At 36.6% G+C, this 18,510-nt stretch overlaps 1 protein-coding gene across 2 annotated transcripts in view; it reads right to left on the bottom strand.

Annotated features, from left to right (window-relative positions):
- The window catches only part of TDRD7 (tudor domain containing 7), a 77,548-nt gene that overhangs the window by 42,011 nt on the left and 17,027 nt on the right, over positions 1 to 18,510 (bottom strand). For both annotated transcript variants that reach the window (XM_049626863.1, XM_049626868.1), the window contains exons 3-6: positions 16,495 to 16,636; positions 15,318 to 15,531; positions 4,486 to 4,559; positions 2,029 to 2,246 (exon numbers count right to left, since the gene is read on the bottom strand). In XM_049626863.1, coding sequence (XP_049482820.1) covers positions 2,029 to 2,246; positions 4,486 to 4,559; positions 15,318 to 15,531; positions 16,495 to 16,636 — 648 coding nt within the window. The remainder of the gene's footprint in view (positions 1 to 2,028; positions 2,247 to 4,485; positions 4,560 to 15,317; positions 15,532 to 16,494; positions 16,637 to 18,510) is intronic.

Genomic DNA, 18,510 nt, shown 5'->3' with positions numbered 1-18,510 from the left:
GTTTTTGGTATCTTAGATGTAATGCTTTTACACTAAGCAATTTTCATCCCTAATAATTTATAGTGATTGCACCTAAGAAGTCCTACTCAAAGTTGAGAGACACAGCATATAGATAAGGAAGGTATATCCTATTTCTGCTTCGGGTTCTACCCTTACCTCCTGAACAGAAAATAATCACGCAAGAAAGATGAATTTGAGCAACGAAAAAATAAAAAAGTCAGTTGTTTCAGCTCCTGAAATTTAGTAGGAAACCCTTCATTTTAAGTAAGGTTTTAACATCAAAGAGATACTCTCTCACCTATAATCCTAGCAAGAGAGATTTTGGGGCTTTGCAGACACGTAGATAACACAGATGAAGATTTCCCCCAAAAGCTATAAATTAAGCTACACAAACAAAAGTAATTATCATGGAGTATAAAATAAAGTAACCAGAAACAACAATACATTAAGAAGATTCTGTGGAGTTAATTTTTAAAACTTTACTCCAAAGACAACTTTTTTTTTTTTTAAATCAAAGCTTTATAGTGAGTTATAGGTGTATCCTGACAAAAAAAAGGCTCTAAGTTCACTGAGATGTGCTATAAGTTCATGACTGTCTATGGATTTAAAAAATAAAAGAACCCTATCCACCCCTGAGAAGGGTCTCCATGCCCTGAACCTCTAAACTGAGTAGCGTGGTGAAATATCAAAAATGCCCTCAAGATGAGGGAAATCTGAGTGGGCACATCAATGCTGCTGAACCTGCAACCAGTGAGAAAACTCTCCTTAGAAAGGAGTAAAAATGGAATGAACTGAACAGCAACTAATAGGAATTCCCATTATAAGGATAAACCCTACATTCCACATAAACCAGGGTAACATTCTTACAGTCTGTAAACATTCTTGACTTCGTAAGGAAGAAAACAGCCTATTGCCAGGGTTTGCTATTTCTTCTTGTTTTCCCACTTCCTACTGAATATTCTGACACGTGACATGCCTCTAAGGTGTTCTTAGCATCTAAGTCAGTGACTGGTACCAGCAGGTGCACAGTAAATCGTGTATGAATAAATAGGTTGGATGCATGAAAGAATGACTTTTGCCTGGAAAGTTACTGGAACTCGAATGCATGTCAGTGACCTGGAGGAAAAAGTGGTTACAGAAATACATGTCTTCAGGCCAGGGGCTTAGAAAAAGAGAGTGGCCTGTGCATTACCCAACAAGGTCAGGGGCCAAAATACATATTTAATTAAATAAATGAAAGCCTTCTATAAAACAAAATTGTATGTATATTTAATTCCAGAAGCACCAAGTAGCGACAAATGCTACCATTTAGAATAGTTACATGATTGAATACATTGTATGTAAATGAAAACATTAAGAAACCTGAAAGTTAGTTACTTTGGTTTAGGAATTTAGTTGTCTCTATCGCTGGCTGAACTAAGATTTCTAATAAACTATTCTGATCCATCATTGTATTATAACAGACACTCAAGTAGAAACAGGTATAGAAATTGATGTCAGTTAACTTGTCAATTTTTTCCTCCAAAGAATTTTGCAAAAATTTTAAATCATAACCCTACGTTCATTTTTAAATTAAAATAAGATACTGTATAAATAAGTAGTCAAAATAACTAAAATCAGTTCAGCTGAATGTCTCTAAAAATGCTCAGGAACCAGCATGTAAAATTTTGAGGCAAATGCAGTTTTATTACCAGTAAGTTCAAGTTATTAAAATGGCAAAGTTATCAGTATCCATTGGTAACAATTCGATACAAAATGGTATACATATTACCACATATAAAATGCACTTAAAAGTAATTTAAAACAAAATATGTAAAAACAGCAATCACAACACACACAGACCTCGACCTTGACCTATCTCCGTAAGTAAGAACCAATATATGTTAATCTTAGAGATAAATATTAATGAAGCAATATTATGTCAAGTGCGTCATGCTCCCTGTATAAAAGGTGATGTGATTAATAACTCAAAATCTGAAAGAAGGGCAGGGAGCAGGCATCAGAAGGGAGGAGTAAGGAGAAACGTACCGTGCAAATATGAGGCCAGTGTTCAAATTGTTGTAAAATTCCTTGATTAAGTTCTTCTTTATATAACTCTTTGTAAAAATGTGGAAGCTTAGATATCCAAATGCCATTGTTATGCTTGTTTAGTATTTCCTTTATGCGGTTTTGAACCTCATCCATTTTATAAGTGTAAGAGGCAGGAGGCGTGACATTTGGTTTTTCAACAGTCTGATTTAAATTATCTTTAAATTAAAAAAATGATAGAATTAACCAAAAGGCTTAACATTTTAGATTATCCCCATTACCTAGTATCTGTGTTATTAGGCTTTGTTACACTTCAGGCTTATGGGGGTCAAGGGACTTAGAAGTGGACAGGATAAGGCCAAGAAGGACACTGACAAGGGTGCTTCCTAATTTAAACATCAGGATGATCTTGTTTCATAGAGAATAATAAAATTTAGTATTTAACCAATCATTCTCTAACTGCAACTAAGAAAGGTTAAACTTTAGACAATACTGGTTTATATGCAATGCTTTATTTAAACCTGTATTCCACAAAGCATTAGGATAGTGCTTTAATAGTAAGATCAAAGAACATTTTATAGAAAATTTTGAAAATGTGTTTTGAAAATTTTTAAAATATGTTTTTCTGCTTTATTAATGAGAAAAACAATTTAGCAATACACAGAAGTTCTATTTTAAACTGGCAGGTAGAGAGATACACAGACTGGTCTGGGGCCTCTAGCCTCTGAGGATGCCAGGAAGCCAAAGGGTGAGCAGCTCCTTGAGGAGGGCTGGATGCTAACTCTGCTCTCACCCAGCACAGGGCACTAGACTGAGTTTGGCTCGGCAAACAAAAGGGCACACAATGTCCATATAAGGACATCACTAATTTATTTAGGTTCTTCCCAAATAACGATATAAAAGGATCAGGAATAAGGAAAAGATGAGCTTCTGAGAACTGGTCAGACCCCCCTTAAAGAGACAGTGTCAGTAACTAATGCACAGTTGGAGTCTGCAAATGCATCTGTTTTGTGGGGTCACTGGGAGTCCCCTAAGCTTGTGTGGTTTCTGTTAAATCAACAAAGGAGTCTGTTTTATAACAGGTAGGAGAGGCTGTGTGTAAGCATGTACATATCAGCTGTCCCGTGAACTGCAATCCTCCTGAAACAAGTCCTCAGCGTTCTGCAGAAAAAAAGCTTACTCTAATTTAAAAGGATTTACAACCTCTAAGGGAGTAGCCATGTTTCAGAAAATACATGTGTAGGGGCACCTGGGTGGCTCAGGTTAAGCGGCCGACTTCGGCTCAGGTCATGATCTCTCGGTCTGTGAGTTCGAGCCCTGCGTCGGGCTCTGTGCTGACAGCTCAGAGCCCAGAGCCTGTTTCAGATTCTGTGTCTCCCTCTCTCTGACCCTCCCCTGTTCATGCTCTGTCTCTCCCTGTCTCAAAAATAAATAAAACGTTAAAAGAAATTTTAAAAAAGAAAATACATGTGTAAAAGTTATTGACAGAAACAAAAATCATATGATTCAAGTAATTTCCATAAGAAATACTGGAGATGTGTTCATATGGAAAAAATGATCTTGACTCAGTCAGAATCACACTTGAAACAGATCATTTAAAATCACACTTAAATTTCATGCAATGTAAATACTGATCCTGAAACACTGTTCCCTCAGATGCATCTATGAGCAGGGAATTTATACTTTGGTTGGAGGAGACCAGATGCCGAGTGTGTGCATTTTACTTTTTTTAATGTTTTATTTTTTTTTTTCATTTTTGATAGAGCGTGAATGGAGGAGGGGCAGTAAGAGAGAGGGAGACAGAGGATCTGAAACGGGCTCTGCACTGACAGCAGTGAGCCCGATGCAGGGCTTGAACCCACGAACCAAACCATGAGATCATGACCTGAGCCCAAGTCAGATGTTCAACTGACTGAGTCACCCAGGCACCTCGACAAGTGTGTGCAATTTTAGTCTTCAGATTCTTTGACTTTATTATGTTTCTTACTGTTTTCTTAACAGCTCTTTTGGATCTTCTAACCCAAGGAATCATTTGTATCATACTAAGATGCTTAGTGGTCACTGTGTATAGTTTAGGGTCCCAGCTTTTAAAAATGGTGGAGTATCTGAAACTATTTTCTGAGTTGAAACCTCATATTTACGTGCTTTAAATCTTATCCTCTGAAGAGTAAGAGGGTGACAAGGCACATAAGTATCTCTCGGTGACACATGGAGCGAAACAGAACTCGTCTAATATGCGGAAGGCCTTATGTCAGAATAATGATATCCCTGGAGGTGCTATTTTCTCTTTAGATCACTTCAATTCATAATTTAAAGAAATGAGGAAAGAGGGAAAGAAAGATAATAAATAGGATAGGGTGAGAGCAAATGCGCACAGCCACCACCAGATATTTTTCTTGGGGTTCTAAGGCTCTAGAAGCCGAAATGTTTCATGAAGATAATGTTTAGAAAACATACCATTTATTTCCTTAGCACAGGTTCTTGAGAGATGCATCTGAAAAGGTGGTGGGAGGGACGCCTTTGGGCTAAACCTAAGGTGTTAAAAAAAAAAGTAAGTTAAAAATCAAACATCAAAGTCTATGCCAGGTTTTAAGCACTGTGCTTTTCATTTAAAGTTTCTGTGGCACTGAATAGCAAAAGAATTCATTAGAATATTTCAAAATGAGCAAAAATGAAAATTATACTGGTATCAACTTTCATGTTTCATATTAGAGAAAATGTGTTAAAAGCTAAATTTAAACTAGGACTTTAAGAGAACATGGAAGTTAGATTTCCAATTAATCACCTTTAAGGGACCGGCAATACAAAATAAATAAAACCATGCAAAGAATAAGTAGTTGATCATAAAGAATATTTTGGAATATAACCAAAAAATGAAGGACTTATACCACCAGATACTGAAGTGAGTTATAAAGTTACAACATTTATAATATTTAAACAGATAAGTAAAATGATACAGAGCTTAGAAACACTCAATTGACGCTGTATCTTAGCACGTGAGAAAGGTGGCATTCCAAACCACAGAGGGACTGCTCAAGTAGCAAGTTAGAAAAGAAAAAGCATTGTCTCCCCATACTTCATACGCTCACCAAAATAATTTTTATATGAATTACATTGGATATATATAGGAAGATTTTTCCAAATATGAGGACAATGAAACCAGACAGACACACACACACACACACACACACACACACACACACACACTCATATATGTTCATGTCAGTCTCCCTCACTAGGCTCCAAGTGTCTTAATAACCTGTTCCCAGAGCCTAGGGCAGTGCTTGATACTTGCAAAGGGCAGTGAATGTTGTAGGAATGAATAGGATGATTGAATCAACCTATGAGTACACCTTGCCTAGCAGTGGATATGGGACTAGAACAGGTGACAATGACACAATATACATATTTTCCAACTTTTAGATAGTATGGAATACTCTAAAAATTAGATGAATTCTTTGAAATAAAGAACATCTCCTCATAATACTTTAATTCTACAAGAAATTATTAAATGGTAGGCTACCAATACAACTTATTTAATATATGATGCTATGCAACTATAAGAACATCATGTTTACATATTAATACATCTAGGTATTAATGGAAGATGCCAAAAACATATCCAACTTCTATTTTTAGAGAACTGGCAGGGAGACAGCCCTCTTTTCCCTTGCACCAGAGCCCTAAAGTTGTAAACTGGAACCCTCCTCTGCTTGGAGTCAGCTGTGAGGGCTCTATTAGCAGGCAGAGGCTTATGAGCAAAGAGGGAGCACAGAGAGATTATGGCAGGGACTGATATGGCTCAGGCATAGGTAGGTCTGATGGATGGGACAGAAAACAGTTGACATAGCAAAAGAAAGATTTCAAGGGAAACTGCAGGGACACGTGAAAAACAAACATAATAAGATGAAAGTGGTCCAACCAGTCTTATAAAAGTAAGTATAAAAATTTTATTATTTTGTATTTTAAAAGACAAATTATTAAGTATTTTAAAAGACAAATACTTAGACTGGTCCAAAAACCACCCTATCAAATCTAAACATATGCCATTTATTAGAGACACATTCTTACCCTACAAACACTTATTTCAGGACCTACTATGAGCTGGGCATGGGCAGACAGGAATTGTATACAATTAAATAAGAGAAACACACCCCTATCTCATGGACTATACATACAGTTGAGAAAACCGACTGTAGTAAGCTGCTGTGACATGGCCCCCAGTCATTCTTGCCTCCTGGTGGCCAAGCCACAGCCTTATATAACCTCATTCCCTTGAGTAACTTGCTTCTAACCAACAGAATATTTCAAGGTTGAGGGGATTACAAATGATAAGATTACAAATCTCCCCCCCCCCCCCCCCAGCATAATCTCTCCCTTGCTGGCTTTGATGAAGCCAATGGCCATATTGGGAAGGCCTGTGTGGTAAGAAATTGAAGGTGGTCTTTGGCCAACAGCCAGGAAGTCAAGCACTGAGGAAAAAAATGAAAGTGATTTGGCCAACAAGCATGTGTGTCAGCCCAGAGGCAGATTCTTACTCCGTTCACCCCATCCATGGCCAACACCCACAGCAGCCTCATAAGAGACTGAAGCAGAGGACCTAGCTAAGCAGTACCAGATACATGACCCACAGGAATTAGGAAATAATAATTAGGTGTTGTGAGCTGCTAGATTTGTATAACCTCTTACACAAAAATAGGTAATAATGCACTGACAAAATCTATAAGAACAAAACCTACTAAGTGCTATGATAGTGGCAATAAGTGTAATAAAAGCACATGTTAGAAGCAAGAAACCAAATCAGCAGTAGAAAGAGGAGGAAGTAGAGAGTAAAGGTTATTAACACCTTATAAAGTTATAATAATCTGAATAGTTTGGCACAGCAAAAGAATTAGACAGGTAATTAATGATTCCAAATGAAAAGGCCAGAAACCAAGTCATATATTTATAACAATTTACAATTGGTAAAGACAGCATTTTAAACCAGCATGGAAAGAAAAAAATTATGTAATAACTGGTATCAGGACATCTGGCTAACAAGACTGCTAACTCTCATGATACACAACCACATAAATTCTGGATTAAAGATTTAATGAAACCATAAAAATTCTAAAAGAAAACAGAAGACCTATTATATAGTATTGGGGTAAAAATGATTTTCTAAGCATAATACCTAAAGACAGAAGCCACAAAGGAACAGATTGGTAGATTTAGTTAGATTAAAAAAATATAAAATTTTAAAGTTTTTGTATAGTGGAAATACAAAAATTAAATAAACTGAGGAAGTATTGCCAACATATTACAAAGGGTCAACATCCTTAATTTATAAATTATTTTTACAAATGAGAAAGAAAAAAGAAAAAACCAACAGAAAGTTTGTACAAAGGGCAGAGACACGTAATTCATAAAAGATCTATAAATGGTCAAGTAAACATATGACAAAATTATAACCCCCTTAAGAATGAAAGTCAAAGAAATAGAAATTAAAATATAGGTGTATTTTTTCACCTTTTGGCATCAACTGAAAAAGTGGTGCCCAGTACTGGCAGGGGTACAAGTAAATAATCACTTCCATATGCTTCTAGAATATAATTGGTATAATCTGTGTAGAGCACAAATTAGTAATAGCTTTAGAATGTATACCCTCTTACCCTTTTCCTACCAATTTATTGTAAGGAACTAGTCGTGAATATATGCAAGGACTGTTCTACAAATATGTTTCATTGTAGAATTGCTTACAATAGTGGAAATAATTTATATTCAGCAATAGGAGGCTGGACAATGGATCTCCCTGACATTAAAAATGATAGTGTACTAGTATACTTAATCGTGTGGGTTAACAATATATTATTACTTTTTAAAAAAAAAACTTTTTTAATGTTTATTTATTTTTGAGAGAGGGAGAGAGAGTGTGAGTCGGGGAGAGACAGGAGGAGACACAGAATCAGAAGCAGGCTCTAGGCTCCGAGCTGTCAGCACAGAGCCCGATGCGGGGCTCGAACTCACAGACTGTGAGATCATGACCTGAGACAAAGTCGGACGCTTAACCGACGGAGCCACACAGGCACCCCAATATATTACCTTTTAAAACAGGTTATAAAATGGTAAGATATAGCAAGAGCCCATTTGTATTTTTAAAAATTTATATATCCACAACTTTTAAATGTTTACATTTATGTTTAAACGTTTTATATATCCACAACTTTTAAATGTTTACATTTATGTTTGGATTAGAGGCAATTTTTTTAAGTTTATTTATTTATTTTGAGAGAGAGAGAGAGAACATGAGCAAGGGAGGGGCACAGAGAGAGGGAGAGAGAGAATTCCAAGCTCAATCCCACAAACTGTGAGATCATGACCCGAACCGAGATCAAGAGTCCAATGCTTAACCAACTGAGCCACCCAGGTGCTCTGGATTAGAGGCAATTTTAAAAATTCCTTTTACTTCTTTACACTTTGCAAATTTTCTATGCCATACACATAGTATTTTTACAATCAGAGCCAAGCAATAAATGTATTTTAGAAAATACTTCCTACAAATATTTAGCACATACTAAACATACAACAGTTTTAAACATATGGAAAGAAGCAGAAACCAACAACAAATTCACATTTATTTAGCTTAATACTAGAAAGATGCCTTTTCAATCATAGTGCCTGTTGGTTAGTGCCAAACAGCCATTTGCTCCTATCCAAAGTCCATGATCTTACTCATTACAATATACACACAGTAATTTCTTCTCTCTTTCTAGGCCTAATGGGAATCTTGAACTTCAGTACCATATTTATCTGTGTTTTATGGATAAATACATTAAATACCTCATTTAGTAATCTTATCACTTTAATAAAAATACCATGGTTATATATTATTTTAAATATACACATTTCCTTCCCTCATATAAACCAGAGAAATCACAAATCAATCATATATCCTTACTCCTGACCCCTCTTTGTATTTTACTGGATACATGATAAACTTAGATTGAAGCCTACAATATCAGAAAATATCAGCTATGTTATTTTTCTAGAACCCTTTCAGTTTGTTAACTGGCAGGCATGAATTCTTAACCAAAGATCCTGAGAAGGGGCTTCTGAGGTCCATGAATCTCTTGAATATACAAAGATGTATGTATATGTGTACACATATGTTTTTCTGGGAAAATCATTTATACCTTTTATCAGCTTCCCAAAAGATTTGGTGACCCTCCAAATTTTAAGTTAATAATAGTTTTTACTACTTACTACTACTGCTCATGTATTGTATAAGTAGATAAAACAGGTTTTGCTCTTGTTCTATTTTTGGTAAGAGTAATTTTTTTGATTTTATAATTAAAAGGGATGCACATAATAGCTGCCACCAGGTGGTATTTAGATTCCTCTTAAAAGGATTCTTTCAATTTGTATTATGCTCTTAAAAAAAAGTTTTGATTAAGATGTTTTATGACATCTTTAACAGTTTATAGTTAAAGTAGTCTGTAACATAACCTATGTAAGGCAAGACAGCTGAAGACAGCTAGGTGTATAGTTTTAGAAATTATTGTACAAGATATTCTACCATATGAAATTTGAAATTTTTACAGTGAAAGGCAAAAGATAAAAGGATATATTAATTCTCAAAACTAAAACCATATAAATAAGGCTTTTGCTATCCCTTTTTTAACTTTTTACACTTTTTAAACATTTTTTAAAGTTTTTATTTATTTATTTTTGAGAGACAGAGAGAGCGAGCAGGGGAGGGGCAGAAAGAGAGGGACAGAGAGGGAATCCCAAGCAAGCTACACACTGCCAACGCAGAGCCCGATGCGGGGCTCAAATTCATGAACCGTGAGATCATGACCTGAGCCAAAACCAAGAGCTGGATGCTTACCCGACTGAGCCACCCAGGTGCCCCTACACTTGATTCTTAAACAACATGAGTTTTAACTACACAGGTCCACCAGATGCATATTTTTTTGACAAACACAGTACAGTACTGTAAATGTATTTTCTCTTATGATTTCCTTAAAAATATTTTCTTTTTGCTCATTTTATTGTAAAAATACAATGTATAATACATATAATACACAAAATATGTGTTAACCTACTGTTTATATTATCAGTAAAGCTTTTGGTCAACAGTCGGCTATTAGCAGCCAAACTGGGGGGGGGGGGGCTCAAAAGTTGTATGTGTATTTCTGACTGTGTGTGGGGTTAGCACACCTAACTCCATGTTGATGGTGTTCAGGGTCAACTGTATTCTGAAATACTTTTAAGTTCATGGGGAGTTGCAAAAAAATATACATAGAGGTCACATGCACCCTTCACCCAGTTTCCCCCAATGGTAACATCTTTGCATAGTACATCGGCAAAACCAGGCAACTGACATTGGTATAATCCAGAACTTAATCAAACTTCACCAGTTTTACATGTATGCGCATGTGCATGTGTGTGTGTCTGTGTGCATGTGGTTCTGTGAAATTTTACCACATATATAGATCCTTGTAACCACCACTATAATCAATAACTTATTGGTTATAATCATCAGACTATAATCATTATAATCACAACTGTCCCATCACAAGGCCCCTTCTTGCTATACCTTTATAGCCACACCCTTCCGACTTCCTAAAACCCTAACATTTGGCAAACACTTATCTGTTCTCCATCTCTACAATTTTGTCATTTCAAGAATGTTATATAAATAGAATCACACAGCATGTAACATTTTTGATACTGGCTTCTTTCACAGAGCAGAATTCCCTTGAAATCCACCAAAGTTGCTGTGTTATTAATAGTTTGTTCCTTTTTATTGCTAAGTATTCTGTGGTCTGAATGTACTACAGTCTGTTGAACCATTCACCTACTAAAGGACACTGGGGTTGTTTTCAGTTTGGGACTATTATGAATAAAGTTTCTATGAACATTTGTGTACAGGTTTTTATATGAATATAAGTTTTCATTTCTCTGGGATAAATGCCCAGGAGTGCAACTGCCGGGTCGTGTGATAGCTGCATGTTTAGTTGCTTTTGTTTTTTAATGAAATTTCCCAAACTGTCTTCTAGAGTAGCTATTAATTTTACATTTTCAACAGCAATGTACGATTGATCCAGTTTCTCTGCATCCTTGCCAGCATTCAGTATTATCACTATTTTTTACTTTAGTCATTCTGATAGGTGTGTCATGATGATATCTCATTTTAATATGCGTTTTAATATGCGTTCCCATGATGGCTAATGAAGTTGAACATCTTTTCATGCATTTTTACATTTAAAGTAATTAAACTTACATTGAAAGTAATTAGTCAAACCCAACACCCCAAAAATCAAATAATCCAGTTAAGAATTGGCAGAAGACATGAATAGACATTTTTCCAAAGAAGACATCCAGATGGCTAACAGACACATGAAAAGATGCTCAACATCACTCATCATCAGGGAAATGCACATCAAAATCACAATGAGATACTGTCTCATACCCATTAGAATGGCGAAAATTAACAACACAGGAAACAACAGATGTCGATGAGAATGCTGTTAGTGGGAATGCAAACTGGCAGTTACTCTGGAAAATAGTATGGAGGTTCCTCAAAAAGTTAAAAATAGAACTACCTTACAACCCGCAATCTCACTACTAGGTATTTACCCAAAGGACACAAAAATACAGATTCAAAGTGGTACATGCACCCTGATGTTTACAGCAGCATTATCAACAATAGCCAAACTATGGAAAGAGCCCAAATGTCCATCAACTGAGGAATAGTTAAAGAAAAAGTGGTATAGGGACGCCTGGGTGGCTCAGTTGGTTAAGCGTCTGACTTTGGCTCAGGTCATAATCTCACAGTTTGTGGGTTCAAGCTCTGCATCAGGCTCTGTGCTGACAGCTCAGAGCCTGGAACCTGCTTCAGATTCTGTGTCTCCCTCTCTCTCTGCCCCTCCCCTGTTTGATCACTCTGTATATCACTTTGTATAGCTTTCCTACTAGTTGGTTTAAGCATTCCAATATATATATACAACATCACATTCCATTGGTATCAACGTTTTACTACTTTAAGTATACAAACCTTACTTCCTTTTAGGTCTCCTCTCCTCCCCCCAGTTTTGCAAATTTAATGAAGTTCTTTCTCTATATATGTTGAGCACTTATCAGATAGTGTTATAATTTTTGTTTCAACCTAGTATAAGAAACTCATAAGAAGGATAATCTTACATTTACACCTGTTTTTACCAGTTCTGCTCTTTCCTTTCTCAAATTCCAAGCCCATCTTATATTATTTATTTTCTCTTGAGAGAATTTCCTTTAGCCACTCTTTAAGAGTAGGTCAACTAGTGACAAATTCTCTTAGTTTTCTTTCATCTGAGAATGTCTTTATTTCCCTTTCATTCCTGTTGTATATTTTTCCTGGATATAGAATTTATGGCTGACAGTTTTTTCTTTCAGCACAAGAAAAATGTGCTGTTTCCTTCCTTCAGGGTTCCTCCATGGTCATAGATGAGAAATCCACTGTCATTAAAACTGGTAATCCCCTATAAGTGATGTGTCATTTCCTGCTGTTTTTAAGATTTTTTGTCTTTAGTTTTCGGAAGTTTAATATGATGTGTCTTCATGTGGGTTTCTTGGATCTATCTTTTTTAGGATTCTCTGAACTCTTGAATTTGTAGGTTTATATTCTTAGCCAAATTTGAGAAGTTTTCAGCCATTTTGTGTTCAAATACTCTTTCAGCCCCACTCTTTCTCTTCTCCCAAGACACTGATAATACAAACGTTAGATCTTTTCTTATTTCCCCCCACAGATTCCTAAGGCTCTGCTAGGTGTTTTATTTCCAAAGGCCCCTCAGGCTTTGGTAGGTGTTCTTTCGTTTGTTTTGTTTTTGAAGGAAGTCTATTTACTCTGTTGGTCAGATTGTGTAATTTCTATTGCTCTATCTTTGAGTTCATGGATTCTTCCCTCTGTCGTATTCATTCTGTTGTTGAGCTTACCCAGTGAGTTTTTTAGTTTGGTGTTCCATTTTTTTAATAGTACAGTTTCCATTTCATTCTTTTTTATATGTTCTACTTATTTGGTGAATTTTATTTTTTTTCCATTTTGCCCCCCAAATTCTTTTCATTTGCTCATTGAAGCATTTTAGGAGAGCTGCTGTAAAATTCTTGCCAGATAATTCCAACATCTGACTGATCTTGCTCTTGGCATTTGTCAACTGTCTTTTCTCATTCAAGTTGTCATTATCCTGGTTCTTAGTATAACAAGTGACTTTTTATTGTATCCTGGACATTTGGATATACGTTAGGAAACTATTAATCCAATTTAAAAGTCCTATTTTAGCAAGCAATCACCTGCTTAGGTTTAGCACACAGCTCCTGGCCCACATTTGTAGCTGTAGTTCCAATGATAACTGATTTTTCAGAGCCCTTATGGGCTAACTTAAATTTACTTGTTGCTGTTGGAGCTCCTTCTTGATCAGGTGCTGCCCACAGGAACAGAATGCACTCCCCTGGACCTAATGCTGCCAGGTGAAAGAGGGTGAGAACACACTAGGCTGTAGGTCAGAAAGCACGATCTTGGGCCTGCTCTTTGGGCATCTTGGTGCTTGCACAGCCCCCTCTCAATCACTGCTGGTCCTACCTGGAGGAATGGAAGGCACTTACCTGGGTTGCCCATTGCCAGTAAGAGATGGGTAGGAGACACCAGACCATGGGGTAGAGAATGTTCTCCTGGGCCCACAATCCAGTATGTCTTGGTTTTGTTGTCATTTTATAGATTCAGTTCAAAATGGGAACTTGAAATGGAGGCATGGAAGCAGAGGACACAGTGGTACCTCAGTCACATGCTGGCCCTAACTAGTGCTTTGGGTCAAGATCCAAGTTCTAACTATGTATTTTCTAGACCTTATCAAAATTATAACAACTAACCATAAATAGCACTAAATATATACCATTATAAAAAATTTTAAGTTAAAAAAAATACTCCTAAATATTCTAGTATAGTAGGGGGAGTGCTGGGGTGGGGGAGGTGTAGCTTTTACACAAAATGGAATATTTGAACACCGATTTAAAGGGATATAACATGGGGCGCCTGGTTGGCTCAGTCAGTTAAGTGTCTGACTTTTGATTTCGGCTCAGGTCATGATCTCACGGTTTTGTGAATCCAAGCCCCACGTCGGGTTCTGTGCTGACAGTGCAGAGCCTGCTTGGGATTCTCTCTACCCCCACCCCCACCCCTTCCCCTGCTCATGTTTTCTCTCTCTCTCTCTCTCAAAATAAATAAACTTAAAAAAAATAATACAACAAAATTTGTTTTATAAAGGCACAAAAAGAATGAAAGAATGGGATACTCATTCATCTAGATCAGGAGTTGGTAAATGTTTCCTATAAAAGTGTCCACTAGTGTATCTTTTAGGTTTGGCAGGCCATAATGTCTCTGCACAACTACTTAACTGCAGTTGCGCAAAGGAAATCACAGACAATGATATAAACAAAGGGATGTGGCTTTGTTTCAATAAAACTTTATTTACACAAAACAGGCAATGGGCCAGATTTAGCCCGTGGGTCATAGTTTGCTGACCTGAATTACCTTACAAAAAGTATAAGATTTAAAGCCGAAAAGGAACTTTGAGGTCACCTAGTTTAACATTTTCATTCAACAAACCACAACAACAAACCACAGCCCTAAAAGATGAAATCATTTCACTTGTTCACCTGGCTAATAAATGGCAGCACTCAAACTAGAACTTGAAGGTTGTGTTAATATTGCCAGTCGGATATGCTGATGCATGGATGTGTGATTATAGATATAATCATATAATATAATATATGTATAATAATATATATATGTATGTATATATGTATACATGTATATATATGTATAATATATAAATAATATAATATAATATATAATCTATATAATTATAGATATGATTATTGGAGCACAGTGGAATGTGCAAATCAAGAATGTTACTTAGAAGTTATAAAACTAATTATAAGAAAGGTTTTCAGAAAAAGTTGTAAGTTATCCTGAAATAGCATCTTAGAATAGCCTTCAAGAGCCTTTTCTTTTCCTGTGAGAGCTTTCAAAATGAATTTTACAAGGAGAGATTACCAACAATGCAGAGAGAAAATATAAAATGAAGATACTCAGACAATGACATTCAGGTAGCCAGGAAGAGTGGATTTACTAGTAATGATGCATTTCTCTGCTACATGTGAACTTACATTAGGTAAAACAGAAAGTATTTCCTTCTTTTCCGGAACGCTTTTAACATTTATTATCATAGATTCACCAAACTTCTCCTTTTAGCCAGACAAAGCCCAAATACCTGTTGCTGGTAGACATGGTCACATGTCTCTGCACTGGAACGTCTTTGAATACTTCACTTCCAGCAGTTGTGTGTAACGTGTAAGGCGGCGTTTCAGCATCAGACTTAACTCCAAGAGAGTTTCCTCTGTCTCTTAGCAGTGTTGGATTAGGTTTTTTGCTGATAGAAAAATCTGAAGAAAATCCTGGTTGTCTGAGGGTTGCTTTTGGTTTTCCTGTGAAGTTAGGCATACATAATGGAATCAATTAGCTTCCCAAAAGCTTCATGTCACTATGCCACTCCCCTGTCCAGATGTTTTCTGGGAGTCTCTATTCTCAGAATAGTTTGTAAGAACACGAGGAAGTTGCCACTATAGGGTTTGTCAGTAGGGGAAGTAGACATTGGTATTCAGCAGATGAGATTTCTTCAAAACGTGGCTTCATCTGCTAAATTAGCCAGTTACCTTCCCTCTCTACTCACCAACCAACACTTCAGTGGCAGCCACCCCATGTTGCTACAAACGTAGCACACTCAGCCATATCTCAGGCCTCCCATTTCTTCTCCATCAATTGAAATTCTTCCCCTCATTCAAGATCTGGGTTCAATCCCCCTTTGCCATGAAGCCCTAAATGGCCATTCTCCCATGACTGTTCCCTTGTCTAAAATGCTCATGGTGGCATTTGGGGGTCTACTCCTTCATATTATCATTGAACTATATCTTGAGAATTTAGTTTTAGAACTGATTAAAAGCTCTCTGAGATAATTGTTCAGTAAACACTGGCTAAGTTGCCTATAACACCTTTGTGTACAATTCATGTTTTTCCAAAAATAGAGGATCTTGATATAAAAGACATGACTTGCTAAATAAGACATTAAATCATAGGTTCTTGGTTCATCCAACATTCTGGATGAGGCTTCCCCCCCCTCAAAAACCTAAAAGAATAAAACAACACTTTGCCATAATAAGCTTAATTAAAACTGAATTATCTCACATTGTGTAATAACTTAGTGAGTCATGCTCATCATCTTCACTTAATTTTAAATGGAAATACAGTACTAGCTTTAAGATTTCCCTCTTGACATATGAATGCTAACAAATATAGGTGTTTATCATGAATACAAGCAATATTTCCATAATTCCATATGACAATGTATTCATAGATAGGTTTAAAAATTTTAGCATGTGAAAAGACCTTACCTTCTAGAAAAAATGGCATAGTTTTCTTCACTCTCATCTGACAATTAACTTGCCGCCCAGTTTTCCTTTTAGAACTCCTCTGACGAGCCACAAGCTGAGCAATTCTTGCAGTTTCTGTGCAGGCCATGGCATAGCAGGTAATCTATTCATGAGAGGCAAGGTGAGAGGAGAAACATTTCTCAGATTCACTGCTGCCTAGAGGCTGATTTTTAAAAGTGGATCTTAGTGAGTTTACATGTTCCAACTCAAGCTGTATACAAATATTCACATCCCTCTCTCTTTTTGATACTGTTAGAGCAAAATTACATTCTATAAGAGACATCAAGAATAGTCTAGCACATTGAATGATCTCTCCTCAAATTGAAAATTTCATTTATTCCTTAAACAAGTATTCACTAAACATCTATAATGTGCTAGGTACTATGGGATTAACCAATGAACCAAAAGAAACCTGTGATCTGCACATATTATCTCATATAATCTGTGAGATATATTTTATTTCGGTTTTATACATGGGAGAACAGAGGCTCAGGGAAGTTAAGCAACCTTCCTGAGTGACACAGCTAGGTTATCTCTCTGAATCCAAAGTAGGTACTCATAATCGCTATTTTTCTTACCTCTCAAAGACAACCCAATCCTAATCTTGCCACTGAAACAGATTAGCTGGATGACTTGGAACAAAGCAGCTTAGCTCCCACATTGTAGTACACTCTCTCAGCTATAAAACAGGAGTGGGCTTAGATCTAGGGTTTTCAAACTGTTCATTGGTGCCACCAGATTCCATGAAGGTAACTCTGGAGCCTCACAGTGGCAGTGCAGTGAGGGCAAGGCAGGGCAAGCAGAGGCCCTGGACCCTGCAGCACCTGCTTAAAACACAGCAGCTCAGCTTTTCATCTTTTAAAAAATTGGTGTGATATATGGGAGATTTTTTTCCAGTGTGTAGAATACCGGGACTAGATGGTCTCTCTCTAAAGCCACCTCTAGTGTTAAAGGCTCTGGTTCTAAGTAGAAATCAAGAACAGGAAAGCAATGAGGCTTTACAAAAGCCAAGACATACTCCTATTCTTTGGCCCGGTATTTCTATTCCTGAAAATATATTACAAGAATATAACTGAAAAAAAACTTTACATACCCAAATATGTGCAAGAGGGGTTATTTTAATTTTCAAAACCTGGAAACAGTCAAAATGTCCATAATAGGAGAACAGGGTTGAGTAAATTACAGCACAGTAACCATATGAGGCATTATTAATTCATGAGACATTTGATCATTCATATAGTAAAACACATATTTATTAAGAACTATCTGGAGTTAAAAAACAATCATCCATCCTCAAGAAACTTACGAAGAAAAAGAGAGACACAAAGAGACTAAATAGAAAGCATTATGTTAAATGCTATATTGGATGTATTACAAAGTGTCAAGTAGACAGAAAGGGGGGCTTAAATCTGTCTAGAAGAATCAGGGATATTGAAGCAAGTTTTATTATTAATATAGTATTTAATTAATTTAGACATGATCCTTATAAAAATTATTACACACAGGTGAACCTTCCCTTTGATCACTCTCCTGATCCTGCTCCCCTTTTCCCTCCTCCACCCACTGCCTTCCCCATGCCCCCAAACAGAACAACTATTACAAGTTTGGGTAAGAAATACCCCAGATCTGTTATATCTATTTACCTATGTAGAAATGAACCCAGAAGAATATGCTGTTTGGTAAGGTGGGTGCTTTTTGTCTTTTGGACAATGGTTTGTCCATATCTTTTATACTATATATTGGGGAGATACCAGGGGGTGAAAGTGCTGGGTCACAGGGTATGTGCAATAAAACATTTCATTGCTACCACCAAATTGCCATGCTCTATATAAAATATTCTTCCAGAGAAACTAAAAGATTTAAATAGTCTTATCATATTGGTGTGAAGGGTAGAACAGCCTAGAGAAAGAAGGGATTAAGGAGGACAAGGAGAATGGTAGGGAAGGCCCTGTAATAATCAAAGTGTTGGGGCGCTCA

This window comes from Panthera uncia, chromosome D4 (assembly GCF_023721935.1).
Source record: "Panthera uncia isolate 11264 chromosome D4, Puncia_PCG_1.0, whole genome shotgun sequence".
Classification (NCBI taxonomy): Eukaryota; Metazoa; Chordata; class Mammalia; order Carnivora; family Felidae; genus Panthera; species Panthera uncia.
This window is presented reverse-complemented; position numbering and strand designations above follow the sequence as displayed.